Below are 14,204 nucleotides of genomic sequence, written 5' to 3'. Positions count from 1 at the left end.
CCGGTTATCCACCGCCGCTTCCCCCCTCTTCTTCGTCGTCTGAACTGAGAACAATGTTGCTGCTGCTGAGGTGATGGTGTTATTGTTGCAGTCATGTTTCTCTGTATCAGTCCTAGTTTTCTTAGAGAAAAGTTTGGTTCACCCTTTTAGCCATGTTAAATATCTTCTGTCTCGCCTGCCTGTCGGTATGTTTCCTTTGTTGACACGCTGTCACTGACGTCTGACGCAAGCACGTAGTACCACGACCAGCGCGCATCACGTGAGCTGAGTTGAGAGGTCATGTACCGGTACTGATTTATTTTCTTCAGAAACACAATGAATCGAGAAATTGCATTGAATACTGTTGAATACAACGACATATAGATATCTACAACACATGATACATATAATATATATTCGATTAGATTTGGTTTAAATCGTTTATGTTAAAAAAAAAAAAATTATCATCTGGCCACTAGGGGTTGCACGTGCAGCCAGTGCACCAACGTACAATCGCGCATGTGTACATCCACAACTGTGGTGAGAGGAGGAGGAGGAGAGGTGAGAGGGGGAGGAGAGGAGAGCTGGGAGGAAGAGGGAGGAGGGGTAAGAGGGGGGAGGAGAGGTGAGGGGGAAGGAGAGGAGAGGAGGAGTTCACAGGGTCAATCTGATGGGAGGAGTTTGATCTTAAAGCTGCAGTAGGCGGTTTCAAACAGCATCAATAGAATGTTAAAGAGCACGGTGCAGGTTGGAGACCACATGACATGAACATGTGGGAGGGGCATAGCAATGGGATTTGGTGGGGGGGGGGGGGGTTAAATCACACATAGCTGCATCTAGACTTGTTTTTGTAAACTGCAGGGGGCACTGTTCCTGAAATGGAACTCGACACCTGTGATGTCACAGGGATGCAAACTATGTCACCTTTAGGTGACAGTCACCTTTTTCATCCCAAGGGAGGATATTTCTGAGTAGTTTTATGTCTGCTGTGATACAGTATCTGTCACCTGTTTCTCCTATCCATGACTTTGCTGCCCCAGCAGAATGTCACATTTCTTTCCATATTTCTGCCCTGGGGACCTGGAAAAATAATTTATTTCTTCTTTATTGGGGGGTCGGGGTATTTGTATACTAATCATAAGCCCAAAAGGTAAATAATTTTTTTTAACCTGCTCCACACTCTTTAACCATAGCAACATAGCAGAGTAGAACTGCGATGTCCCTTGTTTGTGTGCTGTGATTGGTTAGTTATGTTCTAGTTAACCCTGATTGTTGTTTTTTTGATCAGACCTACAACCAAAATGATAATGAAATAATATTGCCTACTGCAGCTTTCATTCTGATGGGACTCCGTAAAAACACGAGCCTGAGATCAATTGTCAACTCGTTACACTTCACTTCCATCTTCTGGTCTGAGATCGACCTCTGTTTAAGCCATTTCTATGAGGGGAGTTTCAAGCATATCATTGTTCCTAACCAATCACTAGAGACTGACGTATTACTAACCAATCACTAGAGGCCGACGTATTACTAACCAATCACTAGAGACCGACGTATCCGCCTGAAACGAACATGAGTTAATCCAGTCGGGAGAACGCAAAAAAACATCTCCCCTTAGAATAAATGCCTTGAAAGCAGAGTGCTGTTCGCATTTCAAAGTAAGTGGTACTTTTAATCGATTTAAAATCAGTGTCTATCTCATGTATGGCGGTCGCCATTGTTGTCATTACTCCTCCTGTGCACACTTGACAACGGGAAACAGCTTGACAATGACTTAGTCCCGCCCGTTGCACTGTTTTATTGAAGCTGATTGGCTAATCGTTGGTCCCCCTCGGCGCTGATTGGCTATTTGTTCTTTCGACCGAGGAAAGCGCTGTTGCATACATGTACATTATGTGCATACAAGTATGCACTTGGCCTGGGTGTTATTTTATTCTCCTGCCAAATGTGCTGGTTAGACAAAACGCTCCCGATGTGTAAGGACCTTAAGTCAGCATTTTTTGCGCATATTTGAACACTCCAACAGAACTCGGACCCCTCTGAAGTGAACCGGACTCGGACCTCCTCGGGAGGCGGTCTGAGTTCCGTTCACTTCCAAGTCCCCTTTGTGGTTCTCTTCCCCTGTGCAGTGTGAACACAAAGCGCTCCAGGTTCACGTATCTCATTCTTGGCTCTTTGCTCGTAACAACTTTAAGTGTATCGCCTGAGTTCTCCCTCTCGTGCCCATGTGCCTATTTGCTGTTTTCTGATAGGCTTAAAGCAACTCTGTGTTGCTAACAGAACTTAACCTACATTGGCTTCATGTAGGCTAGTATGTTACAAGGTTTTGAAAGATGTGTTTCTGTTATCCAATACATACAATATAGTACAAGACAAATATAAGAACAGCCATGTGGAACTACAGTACATATAGTGTGAACAGAAAGAGGACCCGATCAGAGCTGAAGTGGAGCAGAAATAAAACTCAGTCCTCTTTCAAATGAATGACATTGTGAACACAAAAAGAACCGAGTCCCTTTGCTGTTGGTCCATTTTTTGGTCCACTTAAAGAGGTCTGATTTTGGTTCTTTTAAATGCGTCCCAAGTGTGAAAACACCCAAAATGTCAATATGTTTGAACACTATTTAGTTGTACATATTTTCCAGTATAACGGTACAGTATGATGGTCAGGTAAAAGTCATGAAATGATCTGCAGGGATACACAAGGCAAAGATTCGGTTAATAAACGTTTTAGTTTACGGTTTTGCTCGTGTATCCAAAATTGCCGTGACGACCCAATGCGAGCTGACGAGAACGTTCATGAGGCACACATGACATAAGGCCCCGCCCCCACATGTTTTTTGGGAGAATTCCCAATTCCAATTCTGACACAAGCTGTTGTACAACAGTACTTTCTCCTGGTGATAACTCATCCCCGTGTGTGTGTGTGTGTGTGTGTGTGTGTGTGTGTGTGTGTGTGTGTGTGTGTGTGTGTGTGTTTCAGACCTACCAGAGATCAGTGTGAGCCACAGCAGTGTGTTGGTGCTGGAGGGAGACAACGTGACGGTGAGCTGTAATGGATCTGGAGCACCGCTGCCCGAGGTGGACTGGACCGTCACAGGCCTGAACTCCATCAACACACACCTGGTCAGACACACACACACAGACACACACACACACACACACACACACACACACACAGACACACACACACACACATGCATGGACACACACACAGACACGCACAAACGCACACACACACACACACACACACACACACGTCACACACCTGACATGGGTCAATGAGCATTAGAATTGATCTGACCTTCACTGCTCCCCCACACTTTTATATCTTTGAAGCTGAAAAATGCAACTAAATATAACGATAAATCAATAAATAAGACAGCTTTCTGCTTTCTGCTATATCCTATTACTTTACTGCCACAGTGACTCAGTGATTAAACATTAAAAACATTTTTTTTTGCAAAAACCAAGACACAAAATATGGTCCTTGTGGCACAGTTTGAAACCACTATCTTATGTAGCTATCTATTGACCAGGTAAGCTCAAACATAAGCGGATTGACTTTTTGCACATGACTGCACACAGCGATCTACATTAGACACATCACTCTAAACTCAAAGCCTGTGTATGTTGGTTGCTATAGACGGGTTTCTTGTATACAAACATTAGTGGGTGCGTGCGCATCACAGGGACAGAGGATGACGAGAAACGCATCGAGCTGATCGCCCATTGGTTCAACACAGGTGCATCACAAACCCACAGTGAAGTGTAGAAACTTCCATTTTATATCTATTCCAAATTGTCACTCTACATTTTAAATAAATACCACCTGTAATGCCGACATTAACAATAAAACATAAGTAATCTGAAGGGCTGGGTCATTTGAGCAGTGAGTGTGGGTGGCGCTAATGCATCTTTTAATTTGTTTACAAACCGCTGTTAAACAAAACTGTAGAAGAAGAAAAGCAGCAGTGAGTGTGTTCGACTTGTTGATGCCTCAACAAGTCAACTCAAACGAGTGTGTGGAGCATACCGTCTAAGGTGTGGAACGGCTTTCTACCCCGGTGATGGGCGCGCATCTATGTGATGACGTTGCACAGAAACCTGTGTATTGACAGGCCCAATTCCAATCCGCCCCCTTACTGACTCAAGCCCTTAGAGGCGCGTTCACGTGAAGGGAGTGAGGGCTTAGGGATGTCCCACAGTGAAATCACAAAGTGAATGAGGGCTCGGAGTGAGCCCTTTCTGCCCCCTTACCGTAAGGGAGCAGCTATGGCCACTTACGGAAAGGGAATTGCCCACAATGCATAGCGTTGTGATGTATAAAACGGGGAAGGCTGCAAATATCTGTCAAAAAAATAAAACAACACGTGCGAAACGAACGCGGTGTTTGCGAGTGCGCTGGAATGCCTTAATTGACAATGAAACATTACATTAATAGGGATTTCAGATTAGACAAAAATATTATATCAGAGGAATGCAAGTAGTTATTTTACACAATCCTAGAATAATCATCCATCATTTCTATTACAATTGCAATCACAACTTTTTTGATGAATGAGAAATAGTTTTACCAAATCTGTATTGTACAGTATTGACATTGTGTATAATGTTGGGTGACATGTCATTATTATGCTTATTTTAATTATAATTACACATGTTGCAGATTGCAGATTTTGCAGTAAGCTACATTTATTTTTAAATGACCTGTTGTCCACTCTGTAGAGCCAGAGCCTGGATGAGAACAGACTCATCAGGGAGTCTATCCTCAAACACCTTAGGCATCTTGACAATAAACAATATATAGCAAACCCCAAACCTGCCAGAGTCAACATCATCTTGTCACGTGCAAAGGGCTCTGCTGTCCCAATCCTCCTATTTATCCAATGTGGATCCATTCCACACTTGATGACTCAACCACTTTCAGGGCTTGAGTCTTTAGGGAGCGGATTGGAATTGGGCCATAGTATTCTGTTACATCACCACACGGCCATCTTGGTAGGAAAATAACAGGTGATTGTGATCAATGAACAGGTGATTACAATCAAGTGACACAGCCAATGAGCTGTGTGTATTGTAGCGCCATATTGGTAGGAAAATGCTTGTGACATCACGGGAATACTATGAATACACACTCTTATCAAGCACCTGCACCTGTAACCAATTACATCACTTAGAAATCAGAGCTTGAACACGTTAGGATGCAGGTTTGCTCTTTGAGTGCACAACAATGAAGGCCAAAATTGGAAAGAGTTAGAGGATTGTAATTACACTGTATTATGTTTACAGTACGATACAGCAACTATGTTCATGTCATCTCCAGTTAAACCAATTGTGTCTGATACTGGTATGAGTATTTCTATTTAGAATAAGCAAATTTGTTTATTTCCAAATGGCTTTCGTGTTCAAATGAAATAGAGTTTTATACTTGGCACCCCAGCGTGCAGTTGGCAGGTGGAAAGATCTATGAAGAATGAAGAGAAGAGTTTAGTTTTGAATGAAGTCTTTGCTTTTGCAAGATATGTAGTATAATATACTACATATATACATATATATATTACATATTATGTAATATCATTTGCATTTTGTGTACCGGTATATGTTTTTGTGTGCATGGTTTCGACAAAAAAGGCCCTAGTTTCAGAAGTTGTATCTTAGCAATTCTAGTAAAACAAGCACAGATCCGGTAGATCCCACGGTGCCCACCGGGCAGCCACGGTACAGCCATGGACAGAGTCTCAGTCAAGACTCTAAGGGTGCTTTCTCACTGGCGCCCCGGTACCGTTCCCTGAGCACACTTGTCCCCAAATTGACCCCAGTTTCGGAACGTTTGATGAGTGTGAACGTTGCGTTCCGTTCCGTTCTGTTCCACGCCCGGGCGCACAACGGGGAACCGTGACAGGATCCACTTGAAAAGGTGGTCTGGGGAGCGCTTTGGCGTGCCCGGGGCACGGAACACTTGCGAATGTGAAAGCCAACCGTTCCAAACCACATAGACAACACACGGGCGAGGATAAACTCCAGGCATAGTTGATGACGCAAGTGCACTCTGTTCCGTTTCCGAGGGCGGAAGAAATATTGTAATGTGAAAGCTGACCAGCGGGGGAGAGGGTAGGGGGGGGGCAATCGTTCCCGGGTGCTGAACGAAAGCAATTGTTCCCAGTGAGAAAGCAGCTTTAGTCAATGCCGCCCTCTAGAGGCCACCAGTAACCGTCCCCAAGTATCCGTTCCACTGGATCACCTGACATTGCGTGTGTGTAGCCATGCTGTACCTACTTCTTACTAAACTTCTCTCTCTCTCTCTCTCTCTCCCTCTCCCTCTCTCTCTCTCTCTCTCTCTAGTCTAACGTGTACTGGCCGAACATCCACTCCATCAACCTGACTCTCTTCAACATCAGCCGAGACGACAACAACTTCCTGCTCACCTGCATCGCAGAGAACGTGGTGGGAATGACCAACTCCTCCATCCAGCTCAACGTGCAGTGTGAGTGTGGCTTTACAACGGCTTCAGCAAAACGCTGCTTCAAATGGACAGGTGCAGTACTGCACAAGTGACAGGAGTGCAGGAGAGGCACTAAGCTGCACGTCACGAGTACAGCATGTATCACACAGTCTGCCGAGGAGTCTGCAGTGTGACACTTACACTTTCTTTTCTCCAACAATGAAACTTAGACCCAAGGCGTGTGCAAACTGTTAGAACAAGGCAAACGTACCATTTCAACTGATGGTAACAAGAACAGCATAGGTTGAAGCTCCACAGTATTATGTGTCCCACAGCAGCTGTGTTTTGTTGGAAGTGTATTTGAGCAAGACACACTCCTACAGTAGGAGGCTATGTGCTCACTTATAAGTAGGGATGCACCGATATAAACATTTTGGCCGATGCCGATAACCGATATTAAAGGAACACTCTGCCCATTTTCAACCAGCTTTGTATCATTAGAACATCAGTAGTATATCAGAAAACTGTAAACGGTTTTGAAGTCTGTAATTTAATTTGACAGTTATTGAGTGTTAAAGTGTGGACCAGTGACATCACTGGTCCACACTAACTCAAATTAATAACTCATTAACTCAATTCAACTCTCAATAACTGTCAAACTAGATGAATGATGAATAGTTTGACAGTTGATTTGAGTTAATGAGTTATTAATTTGAGTTAGTGTGGACCAGTGATGTCACTGGTCCACACTTTAACACTCAATAACTGTCAAATTAAATGACAGACTTCAAAACCGTTTACAGTTTTCTGATATACTACTGATGTTCTAATGATACAAAGCTGGTTGAAAATGTGCGGAGTGTTCCTTTAACATTGCCGTTATGGCCGATAACCGATATTTACCGATGTCGATATGATCTGTATAAAAACACATTTCTATGATAATCTAATGTTGTACATACTGAAAAACACATGGAAACATTGTGAATTTGAAAAAGTAATGCGTTTCTTTATTTACAAAACATTTGGAAAAGCCCATGAATCATAAGATTTACCGCATTGTTTCCTCTCAATGTGAACATTTTGCCCGATACCGATAACCGATGTTAACATTGCAACATCGGACCGATGTCGATATGTAAAAGAATTACCGTAAATTCCGGACTATAAGGCGCACCGGTGTATAAGCCGCACCTGCAAAGGTGACTGTTTTTTACATATATAAGCCGCACCGGACTATAAGCCGTGGGTGTTTTGATGTTTAATTACCATATGTAAGGGTTCGTGCACAGAGGGGATTGTCGGGAAAGAGATGGCTGTTTGGGGAAGCTCCCATTTATTAACATTTCAACAAAACAAGTTGCATATTTGCATAACGTATTCAAGTGTTACCATTTAGTGCAATAGTAGCTACAGAACATGTACTGTGCTGTGTAAATTTAGGGGTCCTTGGCATGAAAAAGGTTGAAAACCACTGATCTACATTATAGCCTACAGTAGTACCATAACAAAAAACAAAGCGTACAGCGCTTGACGAGGCAATATCAATGGCTAAATTAAATGTGTTTTTTTAAAAGTGCAAAATAAAGTGCCTGTAACACGACAGTAAGCGCGTAAGCCTAAAGTTGCAGTAACACGGCTGCTTAAAATATACGGTAATCAGCCTACCAGAAAAGTCATTAATCCTCGTCTTCATCTTTTAGGCTAAGGTGCAGTACACGGCTGTAACCAGAAAAGTCAAGTCATTAATCCTCATCTTCGTCTTCTTCCTGCGTTCTAAAACCACCAAAGTCCTCATCTTCAGTGTCGGAAACGAACAGGCTCAGGGTGGCTTCGTCAGCCACTCTCCTCTCTCCTTCGTTGTCGCTCTCAAAACCAACAAACTCCTCTTCGTCACTGTCGGAATCGAACAGCCTCTGAAGGCCCTCAGCTGTGGCGGCGTCCTCCTCTTCATCACGCAGCAGTCCAGCCTTTCGGAACCCGTTGGTGATCGTGGATGTTTTGACACTCCTCCACGCTGTCAGGATCCACTGGCAAACTTGAGCCTTCAGTCGGATCTGAACGGCACCTCGGCCGTCTGCTCTCTGTGTCAACACCCTGATGCCAAGGTTACGTGCTGCTGCTCGATTTCCTTCTTTCCTTCTTCTTCTCGCCGCCATCGTCGTAACACAGCCAGTTCTCCATCTTTTGAAGCATGATGTTAGATTACAACGAGCTAGTTGTGTGGCTTAGCCTTCCAAAATGTTGCCGTTAGTTTTTTAGAATGTAATACATAGAATTGGGAATGTTACATTCAATTTCATTCAGACTGTCTTTCAGGCTCAATCGCTGCCATTTTCCCCCCGGAGCGAGGGAGGAGGGAGGGTGTTTTACTGTAGTGGCTGAGAGAGAGTAGTGGCACAGTGCTCCAATCAGGTCGCGAGGCACATTTTTTGCAACATCATCCAATCAGGGTCTCGCTCTCGTAATGTCTGTCTTGCTCTCGTTCTGCCTCATACCAACATCCATAGATTTTGGAGGTTCCCGAGTGGCCGTTTGCTGAAACAATCCATAGATAAGCCGCACCGTTATATAAGCCGCAGGGGCCAAAAAAGGCCAAAAAACGGGAAAAAAGCCGCGGCTTATAGTCCGGAATTTACGGTACTATGTAAAAAAATGACTAACATCGACCGATACCGATTTGATTGCCGATATATCGTGCATCACTACTTCTAAGTCATTCTGGATCAAACGTCAGCTAAATGCTTCAAACGTGAATGATCTGTTGTTGAAGGTGCTGCTCAGTGAAATCAGCTAGTGTGGTGATTGATTGAGTGATTGAATGAAAACGTGTATACTGTACACATGGCGAGAGCACTATGGCGTGTTCCCATTAACTGTGGTCAGAGCCGTGTAGATAAAAGAGTCCCGACATCTCCATTCACTCCAATGGACCAGTTTTTTTACTCTCAAGAGTTCCAGGAAGTAAGGTCCTGGATTAAGCAGCACTGTTGCAGCAAAATAGACAGTTTGTGTTGTACTCTGAAAGGGTTTTTCCCCCCTTGAATCAAATTGTACATTATCAGCTTTATTTTAGCATTCAAAAGTAGCGCGAGACCCCTTCCTGGCTGTTCATTGGCTAATGAGTCTCGCATTTTGGTCCTCCGCTGACGCCACTCTCTCTCTCTAAATTGCTCTGCCTTGACCCTTTCCCAGTTCGATGAGCCTCTGAAATACAGCAATGTCGGCCGCCGCAAATCATTGTCCATTAGCTCAGGCCGGCTATATACAGTAGTCTCTGTAGGTTAGACGTCTGTGGTTTTCTGTCTTTAATCAGACAGTGAGAAGTACGGAGCTAAACCACTGATCTAAAACACTGTACAACCGCTGGCTCGAGGCAACAGTATTGTGTTGCATTGTGGTCAAAATCACCTCATATTGATTTAGATCAAGCAACTTCTCTTTGCATGATGCTAAATTAGTAAGATGGGGGGGTTCAGATGCTAGGTATGTTTATCATTAGGTGGAGATATTGTCGAGTGTGGATATTTTACTTTCATCTTTTCACTTGATATTTTGCAAAGCAATCAGTGTCGTCCTCCTCGGCAATCCTCTGACTTGGGATTTAAGAGGGCGAAATCAGGAAGACAGCAAAGGACAAAAAAAAGAGAGAGACAGGAAATCATTTCGATTTTCAAAGCCTTGTTTTCAACCCAGCAGGATTGAGTCTGATTTAAGATGGCGGCTTTGATGAACTTGTTAGACCGATGTGGATTGGATATATATATATATATATTTCCCGTATTAATGACCCTAGCAGTCTCAGAGAATAATTTACCACCCGGCGCGAAAAAGAAGACGAAAAAAGAAAATCTCCATTATCGGGGGGGAGAACAGCCAAATTATGCAGGTACATTTAGAATGCAATGAGGTGTTGCACCGTTACAAACCCAGGGAAATTGATGTCGCCAATTAGCAAGAATACACCCTCCAGCCCAGATGAAAGCTCGCCTGCTGCCTTGATCTGAGGCGAAAGAGAGAGAGGAGAGGAGAGGAGGGGGGCTCGATAAGAGAGAGAGAGAAGGGGGGGGGGGCTCTACAATGATAAAGCAATTATTTGATCGCCATCGAAATAGCGTGACCATGAATTATAGACCTCTTATATAAGTAGACCCTCTGGATTGGCCCTGGGCATGTTTTGGGACAGACCATTCAAAGCCAATATGTATCAAAGCACGCTGACGTTTTCGCCTCTTTGTAGCCAGCTTGCTGCCGTAGAGCAGGATGTATTGTGGCTCTTTCTAATTCATCACGCTATATGGGACAGAGGAGATCTGTCACCAATTCAAACAGAGCTGAGGACCATGGGTGGAGATGACAGATTGGAGTCTTCAGGGCTTCCTCCTCCAGACGGACATGTACTGTACATCTCCAGGCCTTTTTTCTTCTTCTCCTTCTTCTTCTTCTTCTTCTGTTGACACTCTCTGCTGGTGCTGCAAATTAACTTATTAATTTTTCACCACATGCTCTGCTGGTACTGTAATTACATTTCCTCCCCAGTGCGGCCTATTGTCTCCGGGAATGTCATAAAATAGCTTCAACCGCTGCTCTGATTAGGGAGTCGTGTGATTGACAGCGAAATTACCAGCCCATCAATTGACATTCTCTGCATCAAAGATGAGCGCCCTTCTTTAGTGAGTCTGTAATTACCCACAATGCACCTCTGCAGACACATTGTTCTGCTCCTCTGTGGAACAGTAGAGGAACCGCAGGGATTGACGTTTTGTAGTCGGCAGGCGGAGGAGGTCCCGGACATGTTGGAGCATCAGGGGGGAAAAGTGAATGGGGTTTTAGAATGGGGATTTCACTTAAAGGAACACTCCGCCCATTTTCAACCAGCTTTGTATCATTAGAACATCAGTAGTGTATCAGAAAACTGTAAACGGTTTTGAAGTCTGTCATTTAATTTGACAGTTATTGAGTGTTAAAGTGTGGACCAGTGACATCACTGGTCCACACGAACTCAAATGAATAACTCATTAACTCAAATCAACTCTCAATAACTGTCAAACTATTCATCATTCATCTAGTTTGACAGTTGTTGATTTTTTATCCCATATTTTATCCCCCATTCGTGCTAACAATGTATTTATCCTGGTTGCTGCTCCACCCTCTGCCGATCTGGGGAGAGCCAAAACTGGCTCCATGCTTCCTCCGAGACATGGGCAGTTATCCAGCCGCTTCTTTTCACCAGACAGAGGAAGCTTCACTGGTAGGACATAGCACGTGGGAGGTTCACACTATTCCAACCAGTTCCCCTCCCTCTGAACAGGCGCCTTTAATGACCAGAGGAGGAACCACATTAGCAACCAGGATATTGCATGTTTTTGGCAAATTGTCATGGCAAATTGTTTACAAAAGAGGGACAATAAAGCTGATTTTCAAAGTACCTTGAGGATTTTTCAAGTTGTGAATTAAGTCAAATTTCTCTCTTGATTACAAAGGTGGAAAATACAACTGTTTTTAACGGGGTGTTTACTGATTAAATGTTTAAGCTCCCCACAAATGCAGATGTTTTTTTAAATATATATAACCAATTGCAAATTATTACAATTACCAAACAGATAAAAAGTAGATCATTATATTGAAATGTTATTTTAGATTTAGAATCTTCGAATTTTCTATAAAACACAATACATTTTAATGTAATTCCACGACGTTGATTTTTCAGAACAGATTGAGTTTTGGCCCTTCATGGGAAAGAGTTTGGGCACGCCTGACTTACAGTATGGAATTGGAATCAATCCTATCTCTGTGGGCCGTACGTGACGTCACGTCACTCTTTTAAAATCCTAATCCGACGGCCTGGAGGAAGTGGTATCTGGCAGCTCTGCCCCTGCAAAGCCGAGTGTCTCCTCTGTCACCGCTGGGCTGGCCGTGATGTCCTATCTCCCGTCTGGCTGGAACGCGGCGTCGGAACGCTCCCGCCACTGTTGGCATTAGATAACGGTGCAGAAGCAGCCTTGTGTTCAGTGTCCCCCCCGCTGATCAAAGCATGTCCTTATCAAAGCTTGTCATCTGTACGAGCGCCACGAGGACACCGTGTTGTGTCAGAGCAGTAATGACTTGTATTGTATTGACTCTTTGACTGTGGGGGCCGGGATGACAGCCGCACTGAAGGCAAAATGGATCGTTCCCTGACTGTCCATCAGCCGGAGAATTGCCTATTTTCCGCTGGCCTTTTTTTTTCTCCCTTTAAGCCACGCTGCTATTCACCAGTTTCCTGGTGAGACCGTGGGCGCTTCCATGACACCCTCCTCCCTCCCTGTTTCCAGCTGCCGGTTGCCTGTTTCCGCCCAGGACCGTTCATAGCGAAAGAGACTGAAAATAATCATAATAATTGTTGTGACTTTGTACCTACCTATGTCTTGTAATGGAGCCCACAGCACAATAATTTCACACGTGCAAAATTGTACAACGGAGTGACAATACCTTGAATCTTGAAAGAGAGAGACCGCTAAAGCTCCGTTCAATGACCAAATAATAAGAGTTTTCGGTTTGGACGTTTAGCCTTCAAAATAAAAGCGGCCGCTATGCAACCACATACTATTTTTAGCCATTTCGGCTCAAATAAGCCCGTACAGTACGAGTGAATTGACATTCACCTCGTTTTTGTAAAATATCGCCGCTATGCAACCACACAACGTTACTATTTTTAGCCATTTCGGATCAAATAAGCCAAACGTTCCCACTCTTAAATGTAAACAGGAAGTCGACAACCGGCTACCGCTGAGAATCATGGGAAAGTCCAGGAATAAGGTGAATATGCCGCCCTCTCTTCCTGCCTCCTCGCCCTCTCTTCATGTCTCTCTTCCTGCACTAAAATTTTTAGATACAGCTCTGCACACACACACACACACGCACGCACACACACACGCACGCACGCACGCACGCACGCCCACACACACACGCACGCGCGCGTACTGACACACACCCACTCTCTCTTTCATTTCAGTTGAATGGCTTTATTGTCACAATTGTCTAACAGAAACAATACAAAGCAGTTGAGTTTATAAAGTGACAGTTTTCACAACAACAATAGGTACTTTATACATTTAAACCTTATTGTGATTATTATGTAAGTTGAAAATGTGCTATACAACTATGCAACACTTTATCATCAGTATCTCTGTCTCTCTCTCACACCCACACATTTTAATGATTATGTTTGTCCACATACACCAGCATACAAAGGACATCCAGTAAACATTCATGCAGTCAGATACAGTACAGTGGTGGCCCAATGGTTAGAGAAGCGAGCTTGTGACCGGAAGGTCGTTGGTTCAATCCCCGGGCCGACCGGGTACAGCCATCGGCTCCTCGCAGCAGTAACGTTATGAACATGTAACTGAAGTTGGCCGCAGTGTAGCTTAATTCTGAATGTTGCCAAAATTCATTCATACTGACGTTGGCAAATGGTTGCCAACTCGCGCACGGCTATGGCGTAATCGCGTGTACAGGCACGTCAGAGTTCCTGAAATGAGCCGTCTCAAGCGATTACATGGAGAATTTCACTCTGGAGGGTGGTTTCAAAATGTGTTGTTTCCTAAGCGCAAATTCGCCGTCGCCGTCTAAAAGGGAGGCACTAACGATAAAATAATTCCCCGTCACCATAGGAAACCGTCCTCGTGTAAAGTGCCCCTAAGACAAATTCCTCATGTAACTTGCATACTGGGGCAATAAAAGTAATTCTGATTCTGATTGTGAATATGAACAGGACACTACTGAAAAAGAGAGCATT

The 14,204-nt window shown here is 43.9% G+C and overlaps 1 protein-coding gene across 1 annotated transcript in view; it reads left to right on the top strand.

The window, feature by feature from the left end:
* The window catches only part of ntrk3b (neurotrophic tyrosine kinase, receptor, type 3b), a gene marked incomplete at both ends in the record, with an annotated part of 319,611 nt that overhangs the window by 173,112 nt on the left and 132,295 nt on the right, over positions 1-14,204 (top strand). Inside the window, 2 exons of the mRNA XM_083662110.1 lie at positions 2,963-3,105; positions 6,325-6,466. Coding sequence (XP_083518236.1) covers positions 2,963-3,105; positions 6,325-6,466 — 285 coding nt within the window. The remainder of the gene's footprint in view (positions 1-2,962; positions 3,106-6,324; positions 6,467-14,204) is intronic.

The sequence above is a fragment of the Poromitra crassiceps genome (assembly GCF_964638095.1).
Source record: "Poromitra crassiceps genome assembly, chromosome: 28".
NCBI lineage: Eukaryota > Metazoa > Chordata > Actinopteri > Beryciformes > Melamphaidae > Poromitra > Poromitra crassiceps.
This window is presented reverse-complemented; position numbering and strand designations above follow the sequence as displayed.